This window comes from Narcine bancroftii, chromosome 8 (genome assembly GCF_036971445.1).
Source record: "Narcine bancroftii isolate sNarBan1 chromosome 8, sNarBan1.hap1, whole genome shotgun sequence".
Taxonomy (NCBI): Eukaryota; Metazoa; Chordata; class Chondrichthyes; order Torpediniformes; family Narcinidae; genus Narcine; species Narcine bancroftii.
In genome coordinates, this window is record NC_091476.1 from 16,834,409 (window position 1) to 16,861,647 (window position 27,239).

Genomic DNA, 27,239 nt, shown 5'->3' on the forward strand with positions numbered 1-27,239 from the left:
CTCAGAAATGTCTACCTTTAATCTGACTTTGACCCAAGACATCCTGCTCCACAAAATTAAACTCAGCTCAGATCCTACATGTTTGGATCTCGTGTTCAAATGGGTGCAGCAACTGCGGCTGAATAAAGCCAGAGTGTAACAATGTCATGCTTCATTGCAGTATTCCCAAGTATTATAAAGTTCAGCCTCCTGGTGTTTGGTCCAGGTAATTGGACGCTGGGCGCCTGAAAGGAGACATTGGGTTTATTGTCTTTCAACCTTTGTGGACATTCTGTAGTGGTGAAAACCATGTGACCTAAGATTCACCTCCCCTTGGATTCTAATTTTGAATAAAAGTCCTGCGGCAGAGATTTGCCTTTGGTTGCTTGTGCTCAATAAGTGTTGGATTATTGCCTGACAACCCCATATTTGTCTCACTTCAACCATGAATCTGTGGGAGTGGTCAATAACTGAGGCTGATACTGTACTCTGAGCAGACATTTGAGTGACTTTGCCTCTCCAGGTGAAAATAGCTGCTCCACCACAAGATTAAACAAGAAAACGTGAAAGCTCTTCCATTCTTGCCATTATGTTTGTGCAGTTTTTTTAGACTTTGTACCGGAGCAGGCTGATCTGGGAAATGGTTGCGAGGGAAGGGCAGAGCAAGCACATTGCTAGAACACTGTTTTATATTCAATGTAATTTCACCCCCCCCCCCCCCCCCGAGTTAAAACTACCTTTATCTTGAGTTTGGCATTTGTGCTGTAAACTGAAGTTACTGCTTGTGTTTAACAGAAGATATTTTCTCTGAAATTTTAAAAAATTAATTTGTTTTATTGGGTCTGATTGTTGGGCTATTTCTTGATTCTTTGGACTGTTTTCTGACACAAAATCAAAATGGAAGTTTGTATAAGGTTAACAAGAACCAGGTATGAAGACTGTAATCCTCTCAAAGTGAATCAAAGGCCCTGCTGGTTTTCAGGCTATTTTCTTCTCTTTTTTCCTCAAATCACTATTGTTCAAATATAGAAACAGATTGGAAAGAGGAGAGGAATGTTTTGGCAGCATTGCTTCTTCTTACCATCAGCGCTTTGAGTTAATGTTAGGAAAACAACATTTCATGTTCACAAAGGAAGTACAGTAAAATCCCTGGTATCTGGCACCTACGGTATTTGGTAGATGCCAGATAAGTGAATTTCTCGGTTCCGTGACTGGATATCTAACAGCAAGGCGCGCCAATTTTAAACTTTAGTCATTTTTATCCGTTTATTTTCCGTGATTTTTGCTGGTTGGTTGAGGCTGTCATTTGCTTGAATTCCGGATAATCTATTTTACTGTAGATTGAAAAGAGAGTGGGGAGGTTAAACAAAACAGCTTGAGCGCAGCTCTGGGCATCACTTTACAGAAAAGATACAGATGATATTTACAAGGATGTTGCCACTACAGAACATTTTCCCTGCAAGAAAAGGCTGGGTAGTTTAGCCTGTTTTATTTAGGCAGATGGTGGATTTAAATATGATGGAGGCTGAATGGAGAAAATAGAAACAACCAACTCCCTTTAGCAGAGACATCAAAAACCAGAAAGTATAGATTTAAAGTAGAAAGATTAGGAAGAGGAATGGAAATATTTTCACCCAGAAGGTAACAGGAGTGTGGGCCTTGCTGCAGAAATTCTAATCACTTTTAAAATGTACTTCCCTGTATATGCTGTGACCTGCAGGCCTCAGGACCATGTGCTGGAAGGTGGGATTAGACTAGTAGATTTAGTAGGCTGGGACAATTCTGATGGGCCAAGTGATGAAATTTTTATTACACTCTGCTTCCAGCAAATTTTGAACCTTCATTCAATTCAGAATCTACTATTAGAGGAATTTCTACTGACTTTCTATCCTCTGATGAGATAAGTGCCTGATGTGTTTATTTGATCATTTAAAAGATCTGTGAAATCAGCAGACTCGAGATGTCAGAGGTCGACAGCATCGAGTCCACGCTGCTGAAGATCCAGCTGCGCTGGATGGGTCACGTCTCCAGAATGGAGGACCATCGCCTTCCCAAGATCGTGTTATATGGCGAGCTCTCCACTGGCCACCGTGACAGAGGTGCACCAAAGAAAAGGTACAAGGACTGCCTAAAGAAATCTCTTGGTGCCTGCCACATTGACCACCGCCAGTGGGCTGATCTCGCCTCAAACCGTGCATCTTGGCGCCTCACAGTTTGGCGGGCAGCAACCTCCTTTGAAGAAGACCGCAGAGCCCACCTCACTGACAAAAGGCAAAGGAGGAAAAACCCAACATCCAACCCCAACCAACCAATTTTCCCCTGCAGCCGCTGCAACCGTGCCTGCCTGTCCCGCATCGGACTTGTCAGCCACAAACGAGCCTGCAGCTGACGTGGACTTTTTACCCCCTCCATAAATCTTCGTCCGCGAAGCCAAGCCAAAGAAGGAAATCAGCAGAATTGTTCTCTGGACTGTATGATCTTGCCTGACATTTGCTATAAGAAATTTACAATAACAGTTTTCCCTCCTGACTGCTTTCCTGCTGGAAATAGTCATCAAATTATTTGGGAAAGGCAAAGGAGTGTAATAAACACATGGAATCCATTTGTTTTGGAAGCTGCCGATGGTTGGTGCATTTAATGGTGGAAAGCAACCACTCAAATAAACAGTGCTGGGATGATGAAGCAAGTTGTTGAAGACTGAAAGATGTTTGAGGATGGAGGCAGGTCTTGTATTTCAATCTTTAGAGAACAGTGATTTAGAGTAACAATGGATTTTAAGTTTTGATTGAAACACATGCAAAGATAGCTGGGAATGAGAAGAACAATCCTTCTCGGATTCCAATGGTAACAACTGCGCGAGCATTGGCCTTTGGCCAGTAGAATTGATTATATTCAGAGGGCCCGCGCAGCATATGTATGCAAAATATGGATTTGGTTGATTCTTGTGTGGGAAGAAATAGGAATATTCCTGGATTTGTAAAAGTGCTGAGGAGAATACTGGAGTTGTAGATAATTAGACCAACCTCAGGTCATCTGCATCTGATATTGGAGTACCCTCTTTGCCTTCAGTTGATCTCATTTATTTGAGATTTGATTTTCTCTTTTAATTTATTGGATGGAGAGGTTGAACAATTATCCATAATCTTTTGTGATATGGTATGTTACTGAGTTGAAGTTAAAATTTTTGTTTCCATCCTCTATGTGTGATGCACATATTTATTTTACAATCATCTTTAACTGCTTCAATTATTGCAGTCTCTGTCTCTCTCACTTACTGCCTGAAGCTAATCTTTTGTACACCGTTTACAGATATGTGAATGCTGAAGAAGAAATTACCAACATTTTTACTGAAGTTGTTTCCATCTGAAGCAAATCCTCACAATTCTTGGATATGGATACCCCAGTATCAATCTTCCAATCAAAGACAGAGCCTGAGTCTCCTTAGAAAAAATATCCTGATTTAAAAAAAATATATGTCTATATGATCCAACTGCCTTCATAGTGAATTTTGATCGTGCCGAACTGCTTTGAACATTGTGAAACCAATAAATTTGGAGGAAGTCGTACACTGGCTTGTGTTTTCCGTGACACCTCCACACCTGGCCATTACCCTTTGTTATGAAATAAAGGAATGAAGGAAGTGATGGCTAATAACTTCGACCTCAGTTTCCTGACCGAGGATGAGTATCAGGTGGTCTTGAAAGTCATTCAGAGAGATTCTGAACTCAAGCAAAAGGACAATGAACGAATTAGGTGAGACCCTGGATAAGCAGATTTTATTCACTTTGCAGCTGTAACTCAGTGTATTGGTGATTAATTCATGTTGTTATGTAGTTACCACACCTACTTTACAAGCGTGAGCTTGCTATTCCTGAGGAATTATTGCTGACTTCAAATAATTATGTATGTAATGTTCTGAAATGAAGGAAGGCAACACTGCAGCTGAAAGCCTTATTGATATCATCTTAATTCATTATATGAAGTTCTTCCAGTTTCTCATGCTTAGATTTATAAACTTAATTTATTATTAATCTTAGATGCATGAAAGTGGTGTTCAACAAAAATCAAAATATTTGGTCGCGTGTTGCAGCAACCATATTTTAAAAAAAGTAGTGTGCGTCTGTTTGTTTGTGGCCACTCATCTCAATCTGTGTGGTGCAGTCTGACATCATTCACTTTATTTCCTGATGAGTTATTAGATTGTCAACAAGCCTTTTGCAAATTGACAAAAGGCTTGTTTTGTCAAGCCTTTGTTTTGTCAATTACCCCCCCCCATTTAAAAAAAAACTCCAACCTGGAAATGGGTACATTTGGCGCATTGTACCAATACCAGTTTCTACTTTGAGGCTCCCTTATAAAAATGCTCCCATTTCAAGTGCTTTATTTGATTATGAAGGTAATGGTGTCCAAATGTTCGTCTAGACTTGTATTTTTGTCCTCTTAAGTTTGGTTCAAAGTTTTATTTTGAATATTTTATTTTAATTTTTCCAAGACTCGTACAGAACATTATTACATACATCATATAAATAGTATTTTAAAATTACAGTCTTATATGATTGCCCAAATCTCACCCCCCTCAACTTCTAACATTAAAAAAAGTCCATAAAAGAGGTGTTTGAGGATTCCTTTATTAATTAGTCCATATCCAGATTTTCAGGAATTTAATCTATTATTTAAACCTTTTTGGAGAAGATGATTATACCTTTAAGCTGGTATGATTCAAATCAGGTTGCCATATTTTAACAAACGCTTCATATTTCTTTCTTTTCTGGGGGACACAACTTTGCATTTCCATATTCCAGTGAGTAATAAGTCGGGGGGAGTTGGCTTCCATGTAACAGCTAGACATTTCCTGGCTACTGGTAGTGTAATCCTCACAAACTGTATTTGATATTTTTGGTACAAAATTAATTTGACTTTTACTTGCCCTCTAACTTAGCATTGTGGAAATGAGGATGGCCATACATATTATTTCCCTCTGTGGGGCAAAAGCTCAATGGCTTTGAGTTTTAATTCCTATAGATTCGGCTGAATACAATGTGGGAAATGGAGTCATGGTCAAAGCCACTGATTCTACTATATTACAAAATCTCAGACATGATTTAAAAGTTATTGTGTACCACTTGGAAATTTTGGTGTTTAATTGATTATTAATCTAATTTTAATTTTTTTTGCAAAAAGCTCCCCCTTTCTCCCCATTCCATTGCACCCTCCTTTTCTTTACTAGCCCTGAGTAAATCTCCCCACTTGAAGACTCTATGACTGAATATAGTTTCTGAATTGAGATGAATGACTATATGATGTAATGTTTAAGTTTATTAGTCGACATTATTATTATTATTAGTGCAGTGCAGGGCTGGATTAACCATTAAGCAAAATAAGCACGTGCTTAGGGCACCAAGGGAAGAGGGCACCACAGAGTTCATTTTTATGGTGGATTTGCCAAGGTGCAGCTGAACTAGGGCCCTACAAAAAAGGACGGACACTCACAGCACACACCACACACCCACTAAAATAGTTGTGGCCTGGAAGAAAACTGAATTTTTAACCTATTATTTTAGATTTAGCACTTATGGAGTTTTAATGTCTTCTGTTAGACAATGGCAGGGTCGGTGGGGGGCAGGGGGGGTGCGGTGGGGGGGGGGGAAACCATTGTTGGACTCTGCTTAGAGCATCAGTTGGCCGTTATCTGGTCCTGATGCAGTGAGATAGATTCTAGTTGCAAACTCTTTCTGCACTTTCTCCAGGACTGTGCAGAAGTCCATTCAAGATGAAAAGCGAAAGAAACTGGTTACTGGCCAGTGGTTTGATGAGGTTAAAGCAAAACGATACAGGGATTCTTTACTTGGAGTGGATCTGATCAAGGCCTCGATAAGAAGGGAAATTCCCATTAAGTCTGGTAAGTTATTGCTCATTCATTAAAAAGTTAACCAGTTTTTGTGCAAATAGGATCAAGTGCATTTTTATGTAGTAGGGTATTTGATGAATCATGCCTTTCGACATTTATTTTCCACCTAATCTGTGTATTCATGAAGGAAACAAGAATTTAAATGATTACTGCATCCCAAATAGTTAAAGCCTTTTGAATATTTTATCTAAGTATCTCCAGCAAGGGAGAGTGTAACCTACCTCATCTTACCATAGCATTGGCAATAGTCAAGATTCTGGTGATGTTCTACACCAATGGTTCTCAATCTTTTTTCTCCCACTCACATATCATATCGGGACTCTGAGGTTAGTATGGGATTACTTAAGGTGGTATGTGAGTGAAAAGAAAAAGGTTGAAAACCACTGTACTACCAATGAACCTTATCATGCACCCAATCACAACATGTAGTCGGTTGCTTTATTCACCCCTGGTTACGTGGATTTGTGTGGATGGAGGCCATTGGGTTTGAGCAGTAATGTTCGTGAAGACAAAGGCATAGAAAACAAAATGGTGGAGGAACTCAGCAGGTCTGGCATTTGTGGAAAAAGAGAGATCGTTGATGTTTTGTGTCGACGCACTGCATCAGGATCAAAGGTGATCCCTGTTTGTGCTTGATAAAGTAACAAGCAGATTTTATTTCTGTAATTCAGAAAATTAAAATTAGATGACAGTTCAGGGTAATAGGAAGTGTGCTGTATTGCAAGCGAAAGGGAAAGAGAATTGGGAGAGAAGGCAAGGGCAATATTAAGAATGGAGTGCATCTTTTGTACGAAGCTGTGTCTTGTTGGTTCCTTTTGGGGGTTGGGTGATAAGGGAATTGCTTCATAAATTGAATGTTTATGGTCTCTGGCAAAATGAACTGGAGCCTAAAGTATGTTGGGTGCTCAGCACATGTATTGGAATTGTACATTTCTGCTTAAAATTTAAGGGCTGTTTCATAAAATCACAAACGGAAATTCTCTTCAACTTCCCTTCATAATGTTTATGTTATAATATTTAAAATTGCATAGTGAATTTTTAGAATTAAAGTTTCAGCTTTGAGAATAAGATGCATGCTCAAACAACTCCATGAAATGTAATTCTAATTGCTGTCACCAAGATATTTAATCATCTTGAACCAGTTTCCCATTTAAGTTCCAATGTTCTGGAAGCTTTCGATCACAAGTGCACCATTCACCTGTCAGAGTACACTCAGCAACAAGACAGCCCCAACCTGTAGAGCAGCATTTTGCCAAAAACAAAGAATAAAGCAATGAATTTTCTTGTGGTTTTGATTCCAGCGTTGATGATGTTGATGTTTTTCTAAAGCCTGTGTGGAATTGTAGTAATTCTCCCTGCTTATTATGAGAAATTTGAAAGGGCTGGTGCTCTCGGATCATTGAATGGGGATGTCGAGTAATACTGTGGAATTAAGTTTATAAAAATTCATCATCGTTTTTTAACATCGGTGCTTAAAAAAAAATTAAGTCTCGGCCAGATTTTTCCAGATGTTGCAACAGGCTGAAACTTGTTCCTACAGCTCTGAACCACGTGCTGAGCACTTAAATATGTGGCTACCTGGAAAAGGCTGAGATTATACTCCTGAAACCCAGTGGAAAGTTTGACTCCTGACGTCCCATTGGGATTGTAGATGCATGAGAGCATTGGGAGATTGCTCGACTCCTGAGAGAATGAGAGATCTAGAAAGAGGAGAGATGCATTGGAAAGAGTCCAAGTAAAGTTGAGAGTGGGGTGGATGTTGGTACCAAAATTTCTCAAATTGACAAGTTCTGCATGGGTGCAGGAAGTAGAACCAGTGCAGTTAGCAATGTACTAGATGGAGTAAGAGATTGATTTTGTTGTTAGGGCTACAAACGCAAATGTGTAAATAAATTTAACCCAGTGACACTATCAATCAGGTAATGCCCAGTTATACTTTTCAGTGTGACTTTCAATTTACTGGTTGAACAACCAAATCTTGCTTGCTTCTGAGAACGACTTCAAGGAGTATACTAATTTACTTTTCCTTCAGTCTGGAGGATAAGGAACAGCCAGCATTGCAAATGACCCTAAAGCAGGACATGCATAGATTGTGGCAGTGACAGGAGCATCATTCCAAGCAGAGCCTTCAAGCTATTTTTCCAGCAAGCACAGCCCAATAGGTCATGAGTGATCTGTTGCATTCACATGCCATAAAATGGCTGTCTCCAGCGGGAGAGCATCTAACCTGGTACCTTTGATCTTCACTACCACTGGTGTTATGAGGTCCTCCAAAACTAGAACTTTGGGAGTCACCATAGACTGGAAATGCATATTTTGTATGGAACAGCCAAACAAAAACTGTGACCTGCATTTGAAGTCACAGACATATGGTAAGTTAATGGGTGTGATTGATCTCATGACACCTCCCCCAAGCCTTTCCACCACCACAAGGCACTAAAGAAGGGTGTGATGGAATGTTCTTCACTTGCCTGGATACGTTGTGAATCAACAACACCTAAGTCAACGCAATCCATGACAAAGCTGATCACTTGATTGGCACCTTGCCCACCCCTCCAAACATATATTCCCTCCTTCTCCCTTGACACACCATATAGTTCCAGAGTATATAATCGACCAGAAACGCTGCAGTTACTCGCCTGAAGTAACCCAGCCCCGCCTCCCCAAATCTTCCAGCCCTACAACCAAAAAAGGGGAGAAGAAGCAGTCACAAGGGAACACCAGCTCCTGCAGGTTCCCATCCAAGACCCATACTATCCTACTTTGGAAATAAATAGTCTTCCCCTTGTGTTCAGAAGAGTTCTTCTGCGCAAACGTTTCTGTGAGGGACCGGCGACCTGGCACAGTTCATCAGAAAGGAATGTTTGTTCTGTGGTGACACAGGCAGGTGCATCCTTCATGTCCACAATAGAATAACATTTGGTTGCTCCAGCACAGAGGCCTTTTTGTGCAGTTCTGCTGAACAATGGGGACACCTGGAAGAATCTCTCCGTTTACTTAGAAATATAAGAGAGGTTTAATGTCAGATTGGTAATTCTAAGATGTGTTTATTCCTTGAAAATTATCCATTGGAAACTTTTTTCAGTTTACAACCATGCCAACACAAATATTAATTAATTCCCTCCAATTTGATTGGCTTGTTTCTCTGTGGGAATCAGATGACTTCTCTAAATCTGAAATGGGGGGAATTAAATCCTGAGATGGATTTTCTCCACAGGATTGGCCCAGATTTAGGTTTCACTGAATTTATCGACATTAACAATGAATAACCTTTTTTTTTAAATATGCTTTTTATATAAAATGTCAAGGTCAAAATTTATTGCTTATCCATAATTGTCCTCAGGTTGACCCTTCTCCAACAACTCAGTGAAGATATTCCCGTGGCAATTTTTGTCTGGGTGGCTTGAATGGAAGAGCTAAATTTCGTCTATATTCACCATTCACTGCTGCGGAAACTGCTCCCATTTGTGAACTGATGATGTGGATCACTTTTGAAACCTTTTTGGTTTAAAACCTCTTTCTCTTCACCTTTCACATGAGTTGTGGCATGTTTTGTTCGTAATGCCGTGCAAAATATGTGGATTTAAAAGAATATGGAGATGATTTCCCATTGGACAATGTTTGATTTCATCTGCAATAATCGAGCCAATGCAGGAATTTCTGCCTGCATGTAGCATCATCTAGACAGTATGGCTCATAACATTTATGCCAAGGAAACGTCAGAAAATGAGATGGAAAGATGGTATCTCTTAAGGATTTCTCATAGATCTTTCAAGTTTGCCATACAGTTTGAAAGGGTAGTTAAGAAGACTTGCGATATACTAGCCTTCATTAGTCAGGGGATTGAGTTCGAGATGTGAGGTACTAATATAGCAGCTCTATAAAACTCTGGTTGGACCACTGTTCAAAAATTGTGTTCAATTCTGGTCACCTCATTTCAGATTCAAGAATAGTTTTATTGTCATCTAATAAAACAGATGTAATATTATCCAAAATTAGATTAATCTGCCATAGTCTCTGCAGCTATACAGACTTCAATCCAAAACATTGGCAACTCAAGCTCCAGATCCAAACCACCAACCCAATCAGGAAGCCTTCAGCGCCAAGGCCTCTCAGGAGCCCCTCCTGTTGTTTGTACCCTCTCGCATCTAGTTTCAATACCTGGGCCCCTTTGGCCAGTCGTTTTTTTAATAATTTTTTATTTTTCACACTGAACCATATCAACCAAAATATATACAAACGTTTCTCATTAAATATACACAGTGGCATTTTCTCCCTTTTTATCCCCCTCTCCTCCCTCCCCCCTTTCCCACTCTCCCTCCAAAACCAATAAATATTCAACATATACAATACAATAAAATCATTAAACAATGTCTTCACACAATGAAAAATAAACAAGAAGAATTTGTCATCTACTTTTACACACTGAATCAAGTTGTTTTGTCTTCTTATCATTTTAGGGAGTGGAGGTCTGAGGCAAGCCCTCTCTGTTATGTTCCATGTATGGTTCCCAAATTAGTTCAAATAATGTGGCTGTATTTTTTAAATTATATGTTATTTTTTCCAATGGAATACATTTATTCATTTCTTTGTACCATTGCTGTATTCTCTTCCATTTTCCAAGTTGACATTATACATTTTTTTGCAACAGCTAAGGCTATCATAATAAATCTTTTTTGCACTTTATCCAATTTGAGGCCTAATTCCTTACTTATGTTACTTAGAAGAAAGATCTCTGGATTTATTGGTCTGTTATTTTTTATGATTTTATTTAATATCTGATTTAGATCTTCCCAAAACGTATTCACTTTCGTACATGCCCAAATTGCATGTACTGTTGTTCCCATTACCTTCTTACAGCAAAAACATCTAGCTGATAATGTTGGATCCCATTCTTTTAACTTTTGAGGCATGATATATAACTTGTGTAACCAATTATACTGTATCATGCATAACCTTGTGTTTATTGTATTCTTCATAGTTCCAGAACGTAACTTTTCCCATGCTTCATTTTTTATCTTTATGTTTAAATCCTTTTCCCACTTTTGTTTAGGTTTATAGTTTATTTCATCATTTTCCTTATCTTGCAGCTTAATGTACATGTTCGTAATAAATCTTTTAATTATCATTGTGTCTGTAATCACATATTCAAAGCTGCTTCCTTCTGGTAATCTGTCTGTTTCCCAATTTATCCTTTAAATAAGCTTTCAGTTGATGATATGCAAACATTGAACCATGACTTATTCGATATTTGTACTTCAACTGTTCAAATGTTAATAAATTATTTCCCAAAAAAACAATTTTTTATTCTTTTGATTCCTTTTCTCTCCCATTCTCTAAAGGAAAGGTTATCTATTGTAAAAGGGATTAGTGGGTTTTGTGTCAATAACAATTTTGGTATTTGGTAATTTTTTTTTCCTTTTTAAGTGGATCTTCTTCCATATGTTAAGTAAATGATGCAATACTGGTGAACTTTTATATTGCACCAAGTTTTCATCCCACTTATAAAGTAAATGTTCTGGTAACTTCTCCCCTATTTTATCTAGTTCTATCTTAGTCCAGTCTGGTTTTTCCCTTGTCTGGTAAAAATCTGATATATACCTTAATTGTGCAGCTCTATAGTAATTTCTAAAATTTGGTAACTGCAAACCACCTTGGTTATACCTCTCTGTTAATTTATCTAACACTATCCTCGGTTTCCTCCCTTTCCACAAGAATTTTCTTATTATTCTCTTTAGTTCATTAAAGAATTTCTCTGTTAAGGGAATTGGCAACGATTGAAATAAGTATTGTATCCTTGGGAAAACATTCATTTTAATGCAATTTATCAACGTTAGCAGTAATTCTTTCCAATGTTCTAAGTCTTCTTGCAATTTCTTTAATAGAGGCTGATAATTTGGTTTGTACAAGTGGCTTTAGTTATTATCTAACCTGATCCCTAGGTATCGGATTGCTTGTGCTTGCCATTTAATTTATTTTATTTTCCATTCTTATCAGTTCTGCCAAAGGTTCTACTGCTAAGGCGAACAATGAGGGGGATAATGGACATCCCTGTCTAGTTGACCAACTTAATTTAAAGTGACTCGATACATATCCATTTACTGCAACCTTCACCAACAGTCCATTATACAATGCTTTAATCCAATTAATATATTTTTCTGATAGATTGAACTTCTGTAATACTTTAAATAAATAGTTCCACTCTACTCTGTCAAAGGCATTTTCTGCGTCTAAAGCAACAGCCACTGTTGGTTTTTTTATTTCCTTGAACTGCATGAATTAGATTAATAAGTTTATAGACATTATCTGATGTTCATCTTTTCTTAAATATAGTTTGATCTTGTTTTACTATTTTTGGTACACAATCTGCCAATCTGTTTGCTAATAATTTCGATATTATCTTATAATCAGAGTTAAGTAGAGATATTGGTCTATATGATGCTGGTGTTAATGGATCCTTCCCAGTCTTTAGTATTACTGTAATTATTGCTGTCTTACATGAATCTGGCAAGTTTTATATTTCTTCTATCTGGTTCATTACTTCCAGGAGAGGAGGAATTAATAACTCTTTAAATGTTTTATAGAATTCTATTGGGAATCCATCCTCTCCTGGCGTTTTATTGTTCAGCAGCTTTTTTAATATATCCTGTACTTCCTCTATTTCAATTAGTTTTATCAGTTTATTTTGTTCCTCTTCTTGCAATTTCAGCAGTTCAATTTTAGCTAAAAACTCCTCAATTTTATCATCTTTCCCCTCGTTCTCAGTTTGGTTTAATTGTTCATAAAATTCCTTAAAGTTTTCATTAATCTCTATTGGGTTATATGTAATTTGTTTGTCCTTTTTCCTTGATGCCAATACAGTTCTTTTAGTCTGTTCTGTTTTATGTTGCCAGGCTAATATTTTGTGTTTTTTCTCCCAGTTCTTAATACTTTTGCTTTATTTTCATTATGTTCTTCTCCACCTTGTAGGTTTGTAATGTTTCGTATTTTATTTTTTATCTGCCAATTCTCTTTTTCGTTCCATCATCCCTTTTTACTAGTTCCTTTTCTGTACTTACTATCTCCCTTTCCAACTGCTCTACTTCCCAATTGTAGTCCTTTTTCATCTTAGTTACATAACTTATTATCTGTCCTCTATTGAAGGCTTTCATTGCGTCCCTTAATATAAATTTGTCTTTCACTGATTCTGTGTTTATTTCAAAATATGTTTTAATTTGGTGTTCAATAAATTCTCTAAATTTCTGCCTTTTAAGTAGCATGGAGTTTAACTTCCATCTATATGTTCTTGGTGGGATGTCCTCCAGTTCTACTGCTAATAACAGGGGTGAATGATCAGTTAACTTTATACTCAGTTTTCCTAACTCTCCCTTGAATATGGGCCGACAATAAAAACATATCAATCCTTGAGTATGTTTTATGCCATCTCAAATAATATGAAAATTTCTTCTCTCTTGGGTTCTGCCTCCTCCATATATCCATAAGTTTCATTTCCTGCATTGATTAACCATAAATTTGGCTACTTTATTCTTTTTGCTTGTCCTTTGTCCAGTTTTATCCAACATTGGAGCCAAATTAAGGTTAAAATCCCCTCCTATCAATATATTTCATTGTGTGTCTGCAATCTTCAAAAAAATATCCTGCATAAACTTTTGATCCTCTTCATTAGGTGAATATATATTGAGCAAATTCCAAAATTCTGACACTTTATCATTACATACCTCCCTGCTGGATCTATTATTTCCTCCTCTATTTTGATTGGTACATTTTTATTAATTAATATGGCTACACTTCTAGCTTTTGAATTAATTATATGATGCTGTCGCTATGTGTCCTACCCAGTCTCTCTTTAATTTATGTTCCACTTCAATTAGATGTGTTTCCTGCACAAATGCTATCATCTATTTTTTCTTTATTCAGTAAATTTAGTAGCCTCTTCCTTTTAATTTGGTTATGTATTCCATTAATGTTTATAGTCATATAGTTCATATAGTCATATAGATATAGTTCTTGTATCTTGTTTACACCTCATTTCCGCTTCCTTACCACTTCCATCCCCGTTTTCCCCATTTTTATCTCCCACTTTTCCCTTTTTAAACTCAACGTATGACGACACATTTAAAACATAAAATGCTCCAACAATTTTCACACCCAATATTACCTTAACCCCAAATGCCCCCCTCCTCTCTGAGTTGCCCCTTATCCCTTGCCGGGCAACCACAAATCCCCTTTCCATTTGGATTGCGATCTTGTTCGCAAGTGTCAACCGATTTCGCAGTGTCGGTTATTCGCTCCTCTCCAACCCCCCCGAAAACACTTTTTTTACACATATAACAAAGCGCTCTTTTTTTTACTCTTACTTCCTTCCTTCCCTTCTCTTTTCCTTCTTTAGTTCTTTACATATACATTGTTTTTACATCTTTATATATCCTTTATCGCCGTTCTTTATTCTTATTACATCTCTTCATCTCTTCTTCTGTCCTGCAAACGCTCTGTGAATTCTTGTGCTTCCTCCGGATCCGAGAACAGTCCGTTTTGCTCCCCGGATATAAATATTTTAAGCACAGCTGGATGTCTTAACATGAATTTATAACCTTTTTTCCATAGGATCGATTTTGCTGTATTAAACTCCTTCCTCTTCTTTAAGAGTTCAAAACTTATGTCGGGGTAAAAAAGTATTTTTTGACCCTTGTATTCCACTGATTTATTATCTTCTCTAATTTTATTCCTTGCCTGCTCCAGTATATTTTCTCTTGTCGTATATCTCAAAAATTTTACTAAGATGGATCTTGGTTTTTGATGTGTCTACGATTTCGGAGCTAGTGTTCTGTGTGCCCTGTCTATTTCCATTTCTTCATGCATTTCTGTTGTTCCCAGGACCTTCAGGATCCATCCTTTTATAAATTCCTTCATAACTGTGCCTTCTTCACCCTCCTTCAGGCCCACTATTTTTATGTTGTTTCGCCTACTATAATTTTCGAACTTATCAATTTTCTGAGATAACAACTCTTGTGTCTCTTTAATTTTTTTGTCACTTTCTTAAGTTGTTTACTGCCATTTCTACAGCCATTTCTCGTTCTTCCACATTTTCTACTCTTTTCCCTATTTCTGTCATGACTAGATCTAATCTTTGCATTTCATCTTCTGTTCTTTTCATTTTTCTTTTAACTGTACTAAATTCTTATGACAACCATTCTTTTAATGCTCTCATTTGTTCTTCAAAAAAAACTTTATCTATATTCTGTCCATCTGTTTTACCTTCTATTTCTCTGTGAAGATCTTGGTCTTCTTCCTCTTCTGTGTCTGTACCTCTGTTTGTGTCTTCTTCTCTTCTTTGTATCTGTATCTCTTCTGATTTTCCTAAGGAGTAAGCTTGTCTCACTTTGTCGGGTCTCCTCTTGCTGGGCCTCTTGCTGTTGGTCCTCCCCTTCTGGAATGCTCATCTGTTGGGCCTCCTGCTGCTGCTCCTCTTGCCGTTCACCCTGTCGACTTTCTTTCTCGCCTGATACCTCACTCCCTCTCCTGCTGCCTTCCTCATCTTCCAGCTGAGAGCCCTGGTGTTGGGCATCCCTCAGCTGGTCACGTCGTGGTTGCTCGCTCCTCAGCTGAACCCCCCTCCCGTTGGTGTTTTCTTTTACCTTTGATTGTGCACTGCTCAAGCGCAACTCCTCGCGCATGCGCAGTTGCGAACTTTTGTTTGGCTCAGAGATTCATTTTTGCAGTCCACCGGTCGGGGGGGGGTTGCGACTCCACAGGGCTGGCACCAACATCGGAGAACGGACGTTCTTCGTCACCACGGCTCCCTGTTCCTTCATGCAGGTAAGGCCTTCTCCTTTCTTTTCCGGTGACTTTTCTTCTTTATTTTTTCCTTCTTGAGTGCCATATTCTTTCTCTTCTCTGCAACTTATCTTCTATTTCTTAAATTTTATATTTGTTGAACTTCGTTTATTTTTCTTCTTTTTTGGAGAGGGCTGGTTTGACCCGACCGGCCACTACTCCAAAACGTGACTCCCCCTTTGGCTAGTCTTGAGCCATTCTCCATCAGTCCGCCGCCTGGTATGTGTTCTTTGATCACCAGCAGCCCACAGCCTCCATGGGTCCCTCGCCTCGAATTGCCAACAGCCGCCATCTGTGTGTCTTCAGCCAAAGAGCTCCTCACTGGTCCTCCACCATGGTCATCGTCCAGCCTTTTGCTGAAAGGCAGTCAGATTCGTCATCAACAGAAATTGCCTGAAGTGCCTCTTACAGCCAGAAAAAGAGAAGCAAAAAAGATATTTATTCCCCCCTCCCCCCCAACTGAGTCAATGAGTGCCTATGGATTTGTCTCCAATGCTCCCTCAGGTCCATTTTAAATCTGTCCCCTCTCATCTTAAATCTATACCCTCTAGTTTTAGATTCCTCTACCCTGGCCCTCATGGTTTTATGAACCGCTGTAAGTTCGCCCCTCAATCTCCTATACTTCAGGGAGATCTGTCCTGGCCTATCTAGCCTCTGTTTGTAATCAAGTATACCAATAGAAGTAATACCCTCCTGAACCTTTCCTGCACCTTTTCCAGTTTAATGATATATTTCCGATAGCTGGGTGATCAAAGTTGCGCTCAATACACCAAGTGTGGTTTTACCACTGTCTCGTACACATGACGTCCCTGGTTCCGTAATCAATATTTTTATGAAGCTCATGATAGGAATTATTCTTGTTTCCAGTATTGATACTCCTCAATTTATGGTAAAAATCCCTGGTATCAGGCACATATAGGGATTAGTAGATGCCGGATGTATTTTCTGGTTGCTTGAGACTTACCCTGACAATTCACAACTAATACACCTGCATTAAGAATAAACAATTTAAAAGAAAAAAATACTCTACTGTACTTACATTGAACAAATTTCACTTATATGAATATATAAACCTGATATCATTTTAGCAATTTTCAGTCACATTCTTTGAAAACATTTAACCGCTGCTGCATCTGCAGGTTCCTCCCCCTCCATGGAGCAGCCAGAAAGATGAACATTAACATTATAGATAATTAATCTCCTTCACCCCCCACCACCCCCCCCCCCACCAGTTTACAGATAAAGCCTTACGAATATACTTAATAATATACTAATAAAGATAAAGACTCTTACTATGCAGGGATAAGGAGACATTTTAAGAGAGTCACCCGTACGGCGAGCAGCATCAACCAGCTCTTCATCTTGGGCAATGCCATTTTATTCAAGCAACTTTATTCAAACAGCAGTTATGAGCAAAATGTGGCCAAGGCACTCCATTGGTAGAAAATTTGCTTCCATCTTCACCAAAGTTTTATGTGTTACTTTAGAGAACATTCAGTTTTAATCTTGCATATTTTTACATGATATTTTATTCTTATTTATTTTAATTTTTAAAATGTATTTTCCTCTTTTTTTTGCCAGCTGTTTGATTCTGCCGGTTTCTTGAATTCTGGATACTATTTGTTTCTGATTGATTGATTGATTGATCTTCAGTGATTGATTTTGGAAAACAGTTGTTCTTTGCACAGCAATGGAGATTACTTTTGATAATAAGTTTAAATCCAAAAGATAATTCCTAACATCAGGTTGGGAATTAGGTATAGTATGACAAACTCTGTCTTGAAATGTGGTTCAGAGAATGAAGCAGAATTCCCGATTACATTAAAATCTCAGTACCAGGAACTTGTTCATGTATGGAGAAACCATTGCTGAGCATTTCTTCTGTTTATCTTCATGAATATTTTCCACTGATCGATGAATCATATTGCATGAAAGCAAGCTCTTCAACCAGCTGAATCCACATAAAGCATCCAGCACCCATGTATCCTAATCCCATTTAATTCTTCCCACAAACCCATTAACAACCCCTCTGGTTTGTCCGACACCTACAGTCAGGGCCATAATTAACCTACCAATCAGCATATCTCAAGATCAAGATTCCATTGGCTGTCATTTTGCACAAATTGCACAAAAATCATTCCTTTATTAGTCCTGTAAAGGTGCACAAAGAGATGCTATTAATTCTGAGAAGCAAATGGAGATCCCTTCAGAGAAATTGTGGATCCCAGCACCTCCTCTGATGCCACTGCCTCCTGCACCTCCGTGAATCTGAGCTCGAGCAACCAAATCTTTAGCTTTGGGAGCCCTGCTTGCCATCGGCTTCACAAATCCTGGCCCCAACATCCAGTCCCCAGACACCCGCAGCATGAGGTGAGGCCTTCAGCCGCTGAGCTTTGAGCTGGTCCTTGGATGGGCTGCTGCTGAGGTTTTCTACTCTGTAGAGCCTCCTCCTTCTTGCCAGTGGGGTGGGTGTTCGTTCTCCTGCTCTGGTGCCCTGTGCCAAATTGCTGCTTCCTCCAAGCCCACAGCCCTCGATGTCTGGGCTGTCGTATGTGGGACTTCGGATGACATCATTTAAGTTTATTTGTCACTAAATACCAAGTACAGTGAGAGGGGTTCTTTATTGAGCAGGCTAACAGGAAATCTGTAACATTCATATATCTGTGTAAAGAGAATTATTGTAGAGTGCATGATTACAATGAAAAGTAAGATTAATTATCATCAAGGAAGGGCTTGATCGCACTGTTATGGGGTTCAGTCAGGTGTCCGATGGCCTCAGAGATCAGAATGTCTTTAAGCCTGTTGGTGTTGCTTTCACACTCCCCAAAGGGAGAAAGGTCTGGGTCTAGTTTGTGATGGGTCCTTCAGCATGTTGGCTGCCTTACCTTAGCAATGGAGATGTAGATGAAGTCAATGGTGGGGAGGGGTGGGAAGTTTGTGTTCTGAGTGGCATTCACTTCCTTCTGTAGTTTCAAGGTAATTTCCTTGCATGGGAATATGTAATTGTGAAAGATTGTTCTGAAAGACAGGTAGTTAATAGTTTGTGGTAACATTATATCTGGGACAGTGAGAAGAGCAGCCTAACAGATCAACTGGAATCTTCATACAGCCATTTAAAGTCAAACAACAAGAGCAGAATTGCAGAGTTAGTGGCACGGTTAGCGCAATGCTGTTATAGCGCCAGCGATCGGGACCAGGGTTCGAATCCACTGTCTGCAATGAGTTGGTATATTCTCCCCATGTCTGTCTGCATGGGTTTTCTCCCACCATCAAAACATACCAGGTGTGTAGGTTAAATGGGTGTAATTAGGCGGCATGATCTTGTGGGCCAAAATGGCCTGTTACCGCGCTGTATGTCTAAATTAAAAAAAAAACAAAATATTAGAATGAGGAAAGGATCAATTAGTACAAAGCAAGCACAGTGGGAGAATATGGCTGTGAGCGTCATTTGGAAGCCTGATGGCTGCAGCGAAGGAGTTATCCGTTGGTGCTCAGTTTTGTACTTTTCAGCCTTGTGGGAGTCCATGGAGGAGAAGGAGGCTTGCATGGTGTTCTGAGCCGTATTTACCACCTTGTGCAGGTTCATGTGATCTGGAGCAGAGGAGCTCCCATACCAATCAGAGACCCATCGAGCAAGTCTGCTTTCAATGGTGCACCTGTAAAAGTGCTTGAGAGACACAGGGGGCAGGGTGGGAAATGCCAAAGTTCCTTAGTCTTCAAAGATTGTAGAGGCATTGCTTTGCTTTCTTGGCCATCACTTCAGTGTGCTTGATCCAGTCAGGTCTTTAGAAATAGTTACCTCGAAGGATTTGAAGCTATCCACTCCTTTCCACTAGAGCACTATTGATACGGATAGGTCTGTGGTGTTTGCTCCCTTTTTCAAAGTCTCCTTTGTCTTATTGAGATTGAGAGAGAAGTTGTGGACATGCAACTAAACTTTGAGGCTTCTTCCTGCATTTCATCTGGGAATTATTGGATACCCAACCTACAATTGTGGTGTCATTGGTGAACTTGAAGAAGGAATGTTATTTGGTTGTACAATCATGGCTGTGGTATATTTTGGTTCTTGGTAAGTTTTCGCAATTCGCTTATTCCTATTGGGACCAAGATGTAATTGCTTCCTTCTATCCAATAGGTTCCGTTGCTTTTGTCCATAATGCTCAGATGGATTAGAATGTAATTCCTCAACATGAATGGAGGAAGTGTACTTACTCTTTGCCATAATTAGTCTCAATGTATACCTGAAACAAGAGAGCTCTCAATATAATTAAATTAGCAAATCTTCACCATTTGAATCTTGCAAATCCTGCATTCTTTTCATTCGATGTTAAAATGTTGAAATGCAAAGGGGGAGAGGTATTAAAAATAGTCAGATTTTTTTTAGCAAATGGTTGTATTTCCATCTGGATGCTTTATTTTTGTTTTTCTCTTCCTAGGGACTGCTGGAAGGACTGAGCAGCAGTTCATTCATCAGGCTCCATTGTGGACAGATTCAACTCTGCCTCAAGCTACAAAATGTGAAAACACAAGGTTACTCTTCTCAAATATGTGCTTGTAGCAAGTGTTCCCCAATCACTTTCAGTGAACTCTAAATTTGCAATAGGACCACATGATTAAGTTATAGATTTGACACAGTTTTTTTTAACAAGGGTAGACAATTTATCCTATTAACTCTTGCTCTCTGAAGTGGAGTGAAGATGAGTCAGGTGCCATGTGATTGGTGCTAATATAACTATACTTCAACTTTAGTGGGTATGAAAGAAACTAGGAGGTTCGATAAGGAAAATGTTTCACATTAGTTATAGTTACCATCATTGTTACTAAGTTTCTTTCCTTCCTGACACTCAATTTGTTTATTTTTAATGAGTGGGAGAATAACCTGGGTCGCCTCCTTAATTCATTTTTCTCTTTCCATTGCAACACCCATCTCATCCCTTCTATCGTGGTACAGAGAGAAGAACTGCAAACCTTTCAATATCCATTTAGCACGAGAACCTTGTTATTTGATTTTGTGGAATGGTAAATTTGTAAATGCATAACTCGTGACTTGTTTACATAGACTAGCATCTGGCCTGCAATTTAGTTGTTTGACTGGGGAGTAAATCCAGTCAATGTTGTGCCAAGAAAAGGATGCAGGTTTACTGCTTTCAAGGAAAAGGAAGCAATCTTTAACATCAAATGTATTTACCTTAATTCTTGTAACCTCTCCCCTTGTTTTCTCTATCAACACTCCCCACTCCCCTTACATCCTTTGTCACTGGCCCCATTCTTTCTCCTTCCCTTCTCTTTCCCCTCCCCCAGCCTCTTAACCGGCCTGCCACCCACACCTTCCTTTCTTTCCTGCTATCAGAGTGCATCCCCAAGGCTATTTTTTTCTGTTTCTTCACCCTCCGCCCTTGTATTTACCTATCCTCCAAACTCCCTTCACTTTTATTCGAGCATCTGCCCATATTTCTATTCCTGATGAAGGCCCAAAACATTGATTACCCATTGCCTTCCATGGAGGCAGCCTGACCTCCTGCATTTATCCCACATTTTGTGTGTTGCTCCAGAATAATTTCCACTTTCTCAGAATTATACTAGACAAGTGGTGATGCAATGAAATGCTTTAGCAGTGAAACCTTCAAATACTCTTCCATTCTCAGAGCAAATGCTAATTATCACTGTTTATTTTCTGGCCTTGACGTATACCTTTTTTAAATTTTGGATTCCAGTAACTATTTATTGCTCCCATAACATTGCTTCCACTTACCCTTTCATTTCTCTTGCTGAGATAAATAGACTGAAGGTAATTTTACTACCACAGGTTGTTCATTGTACTCCTTGGTACATATACACAACTTAGTTAACATAGACCTTTTGTCAATATTTGAGCAAAATTCTCACAAGATATATCCTCACGATGCAATTTGACGAGCTTGTTTTCCTTCAGTCATTTTCCTGATATTTCTATTTCCCCAGTTATCAACATTTATGTTGACCTTCTGCAGAACCTAGGCCGTTTTTGAGTTTCCCTTAATAATGAGAAAGCTTCAAGATTATTTTCAAGTTCTTTTTTTTTAAATCCCTGTGCCCTTTATATTTGGAAAAGAATTCAAAGGGGAAGGAACTTTGGGTGTTGGCAGTCGAATCAAAACCTGGGAAAGGATATGTTTCTGTGCAAAACTATTGTCGATATTGAAGTTAGTTTTTCAGAGCTGTTAATAATTTAAGAAATAATGTTGCTGTGACTACAAAATATGACCTGCTGTTCTTCCACAATAATGTGAATTCCCAAGGTCGAGTCGGATTCCAGTTGTAGAGGAAGTGGCTTAATGTAACTGCCCTGTGTACACATCACAACATAAGGGCTAAATTTGTGTTTGTGTTTATTTTTATTAGCATTTCAATTGACCAAGTGACTGAAGAACCTCCAGGTGAGGTAGACAAAATTGCAGCAAAACAACAAATTGAACCAAGGTCAACATTCGGCCAAGAAATTCAGGTAGCAAAGATGGTGTGCAATGCTTTGGTAGAGAAATCTGTAAATAATGTGTTCTAGTAGCCAACACTTGCTATCGCTGTTTAATTTCCATTTTATTGCCTCATCTCAAGTGTTGTATCTTTTTCATGAGAGCCGATCAATTTTCTAGCACAGACTGTCAATGGTTGTGTTTGCAGGGGAATATTAATACGAAAGATGTGGGGATAGAAAAGGGGGAAGAATTCCAGGTGAGCTCATCCTGGACCTGACAACCCCTTACATTTTTTATCCATTCTCTCGGTCTACTGTTTCCAGTCAGAAGAAGTTAGTGGTTGTGGGACCCAAACCCCAGTTCCATCCCTGGATTGTGGAGCATTTTAGTGTTTTTTTTTTGTTGGTAAATCAAATGGCTCTTCCTAATATCAAAATTCGTAATTTTTATGTCATTTGAAGTCTTTTCAATTGGTTTTGGGTTTTTTTAAACTTTGTATACGATCTAGGATCTGTCCACTTCTTGTGTACACCATTAGCATTATGCCAGGGATACAAAAACAAGCACATTCTTTTTCACCTTGCGCTAAATGTGTTTAAAATCTCGTGTACTTACCACTTTTTCTCTAATTTTAATTATAAAATCTCCCAATTGCATCTTCATTTTTGTTCTATTCACCTTTTATTTCAATTGTTGAACTGGGTCGTTCCCCCATAAATCACTTATTTTGAAAACTACCTGTACACAAGGATCAGTAATATATTTTGGGGATGTTGGATGGAAGAACAGAATGTTTTTTTTTAATGTGGATTCTCTTTGACCTTCAATTTAACTTTGGCCATTTTGTGGTGACTAAATTTTATCATCCGTCATTTAGTTTCTAGCAAATGTTATTTGTCTCATCATGGTACCGCAATGTGTTTTTGATACAATAATTTCATAAAGATGTTCAGGAAAATGCCTGGTTTCACTTCTCAAAATAATTCAGACTAAACCAGATTCAGTATACTATTAAAACTAATGCAACCACATCTAGTCCAAATTAAACCCAGGCTTAAATAGTTTTTTTCCATGCCTGACTATAGCTATAAATTCAGCAACTAAAAATGACTATTGATCTATATAAAAGAGCAAATAATGATTAACAACACGGGCCAGATGTGACAACATGAATCCAGGTGCCTAATGAGTCAATGGTGAAAGGTGAGTGAGAGGGTGTGGAAAGAATTTGATTTCTGACAATAATAAATGGAATCTTTGCTTGGAAGTTGATCACACATAAAACAAATCCAAAGAACACATTGCTAGTGACTGGATCATGCCGTTTGTCTTCCCAATGTACGAACAGAGAACATTTGGCTGTTGGTGGTCTCTCAGCATCTGGAACTGGTGTTGGTACAAGGCCGATTATGGAAGAACATGAATGGGGAATTGGAAAGTATTATTTTGCTTTCTGGTTGTGTGAACGTTTCTCCAGTTTGAAAGAACACAAAAAGATTTTGAAAAGATGTGTGCAGGCCACCTTAAACTGTCAAGCACTGCAAATTTTTGCCTTACTCAGTGCAAGAAGCATGATGTGATAGAGAAGAATGGTAGGAGAGTGAGTGTACTTCTTAATTTCTTATGGGAATCTTGTCCTCACCAAACAACCCATTCATATTACAGTAGATTTTATTCTTCTGAATTATTTGAACACGTGTTCTGCAGTATCTTGGCATTTGCACAGTCACTTGTGAACCCTCGTTATCTTTGGCTGTACGAGTGAGGCCATTGAGTGAGTGGACAAAAGAGAAAGAACAATCTACAGAATATAGTCATTGTAGAACCCTAGATTGAGGTTCTTTTTGCTGCAATTGATTTTCAGTACATTTGGAGGATGATTATGTGGTTGAAGAATGGGGTATGCCATGCCAACAGTACAAAAGTGAAATCTCTGAGCTAGGCAGAGCTTCGCCGCCAGAGAAAGATGATTGGACTGAAACTGCTATTACATCTACCAGGAGGTGTTGAGAGAGACTGTAGAATCTACGCGATCTCTCAACACTTGGAGATGTATCCAGCAGTGGTCCGCACTTACTATGTAAGCCAGGGTCCAGCCGCTCAGCAGAGACCCTGCCCCATCCGACCACTAAGCAACGAACATTTCCACTGGCCACTGGGGGTTCCCACTAGGTTCCAACATCCAATGATAGTTGTATGAAGAAAGGCGATGAGTCACAATATAGGATGGACATTGAAAACTTGGCTGAATGGTGCACCAACAATGACCTTGGACTCGGTGTCAACAAAACCAAGGAGCTGATTGTTGACTTCAGGAAGGGAAAACCAAAAGTATATGATCTAATGAACATTGGGAGATCAGAGGTGGAGAGGGTGAGAAAATTAAGTTCTTGGGAGTCACCATCTCGGAGGATCTTTCCTGGACCAAACACACTAATGGCATCATGAAGAAAGCACGTCTGTACCTCCACTTCCTCAGGAGTTTGTGGAGGTTTAGTATGAAACCCTGGCAAATTTCTACAGAAGTGTGGTGGAAAATGTGCTGATCAGCTACATTATGATCTGGTATGGAGAGACTGAGCATAAAGCCCTGCAAAAGATAATGGACGCATCCCAGGACATTACAGGTAAAACCCTCCCTATCGAGAACATATACAGCGAACATTGCTATCGGAGAGCAGCAGCAATCATCAAGGATTCACACAACTCAGCACACTATCTGTTCTCGCTGCTGCCATCAGGAAACAAGTGTAGGTGCCACAAAAACTCGCACCACCAGGTTCAGGAACAGCTGCCCCCCCCCCCCCCCCAACCATCAGACTCCTCAACAAAAACTCAATCAGGGACTCGTTTAAGGACTCTTACCTGTGCATGTTAATGATTTTTAATTCTCTCTACATTGCACAGCCAGTTTTACATTTGTTATCTGTTTACAGTTCTTTATTTGTTTACATGTGTACATTTTGTACAATTTTTTTGCACAACCAGTAAGGGGTAATTCTGCCTCACCCGCAGGAAAAAAAATTATGTAATATTATGTATGTACTTTGACAATAAATCTGAAAAAGGTGAATTACAAAATAAAATTCACTCACAGAATTGTTATGAAAAAAGCAAGTTTATTTTTCTCTTGCAGTCCTTCATGCGTACATAGATAAGACAGATTCGCGTGATCTAAAATCATTTGGACCAATTTCAATCCTGCATCTCCACCTCCCACACCTGTATTGGGGGAGGGGGGGGGGGAGGAATACCAGTACTGATGAATTCAGTGTTCACCTTAAGATTGACTCTTGTTTTCTACCTGTTCTGCAGAGGACGTCACAAAATGATTCTTGGGAAAGCAGCAGTGATGAGTCAAGTACCCCACAAGTTGCTCCAGGAAGGCTTGAAAAGGGTATGTGCAAAGATAAAAGATTTTGACCGAAGGTATGTTGGCAGTCTATACACACCTGGTGATCTCTGCCAGCCCAATCATGTGTATTACGCAGAATTTATCGCAGAGAAACAGTTCAGTCTATCCAGTTGTTCTACAGAACCACTGATTCTATACTTGAGTCTCCTCATCCAGCCACATTCTCCTGTCTCTTACTCCCAAGTGTGATTATCTTGCTTCCAGTTAAATGTTTATTCATGCAGAAAGAATTCAAATCCACTGTCCGGACTGCTTTGTTTGGCAATGTTTAATTAAGTGTTTGAACAGCCATTTGTAGCTGCATTTACAGGAATTACATTCTGTTACTGGATTCCTTATGGATTTATCTTGTTGTGGGATGCATTAATATTGGAGTTAAGTCGTCATTGCTTAAATGTATATTGCAGTACTTTTACCAATAAGGCTGTATGTCAGTCTCTTCATCTCCATATCACTGGATCAAAATGTACGTTCTAAATCAATAATAAGTGGAGTTGTTCAAGTGAACCGGTACGGACTTGAAGGGCTGATATGGCCTGTTTCCGTGCTGTAAACGGTTATATGGTTATAACAAGATGTGTGCTTGCTTAATCAGAGCTGATGGTTTTAAGCGCATACTTTTCTCCCTCAAGGACTTGCCTTTTCAAATTATTCTCAAAGCCATGACCTAAAACTTCAGGTCACCGGTGAAAAGATTTCCCACTAACGTTAAATAATCTCCCAACAAAGATCTGTGGTGAGAACGTCTTCTTTTCTGATATCTATTGTTGCCCGTCATTATCCAAAGTTAACCCTTGCAGTGGTAACATCGTCAAAGTAGCTGAGTGGCCAATCACAACTCTCACAGACTGTACGCTAGAAAGCAAGAAGCTTACATTTTAAGTAACCACTTAAAAAAATTTTGCCAAGTGCTGAATAAAGACTGAAAGAAGCACGTTAAATTTAAATTTAGACATGCAGCAAGGTAACAGGCCATTTTACACCCAATTAACATATACCCCAAGTACGTTTCGAATGATCGGAGGAAACTGGAGCCCCTGAAGAAAACACGTGCAGACATGGGGAGAACGTACAAACTCCTTACAGACAGTGTTGGATTCAAACCCCGATTCCAATTGCTAGTACTGTAAAAGCGTTGCGCTAATTGCTATGCCAACTGTGCAGCCCCAAGATTAAGATAGAAGCTTAAATATATGCAATACACAAAAGTGCTGGAGAAACTGCACAGGTCATGCAGTGTCCATAGGAAGCAAAGGTACATGAGCAACGTTTCAGGTCTGAGCCCTTCTTCAAGGTACGAGTAGAAAGCAGGCAGTGCCTGAATATAAAAAAAAGTAGGGCTAGGATCACAGGCAAGAGGTAATAGATAGATATGGGTAGGAGGGCAGAAGAGACAGAAGCTGAGAAGTGAAATGGGGAGGATTTGGCTCTTTGAATGGAGAGGGAAGTGGGTGGAGAGCTGGAAGAGAGGGAGGGATAGAAAAAGAAGGGAGCTAACAGAAACTGGCCTAACATTGAATGACCTGCTGAATTTCTCCAGCACATTCACATCCACTACAATCACAGCATCTGCAGACCTTCCGTGTTTTAAGTATATGTGTTTTTAATCACACCCAGTTTTAAGTATCTCTGTGAAGAATTAGAATAT

At 39.1% G+C, this 27,239-nt stretch overlaps 1 protein-coding gene across 2 annotated transcripts in view; it reads left to right on the top strand.

Annotated features, from left to right (window-relative positions):
• LOC138740410 (synaptotagmin-like protein 2) overlaps positions 1-27,239 on the top strand; it is a 76,898-nt gene that overhangs the window by 17,356 nt on the left and 32,303 nt on the right. For both annotated transcript variants that reach the window (XM_069892995.1, XM_069892996.1), the window contains exons 3-7: positions 3,289-3,732; positions 5,727-5,878; positions 20,158-20,251; positions 22,103-22,205; positions 25,492-25,573. In XM_069892995.1, coding sequence (XP_069749096.1) covers positions 3,611-3,732; positions 5,727-5,878; positions 20,158-20,251; positions 22,103-22,205; positions 25,492-25,573 — 553 coding nt within the window. In that variant the 5' untranslated portion in view covers positions 3,289-3,610. The remainder of the gene's footprint in view (positions 1-3,288; positions 3,733-5,726; positions 5,879-20,157; positions 20,252-22,102; positions 22,206-25,491; positions 25,574-27,239) is intronic.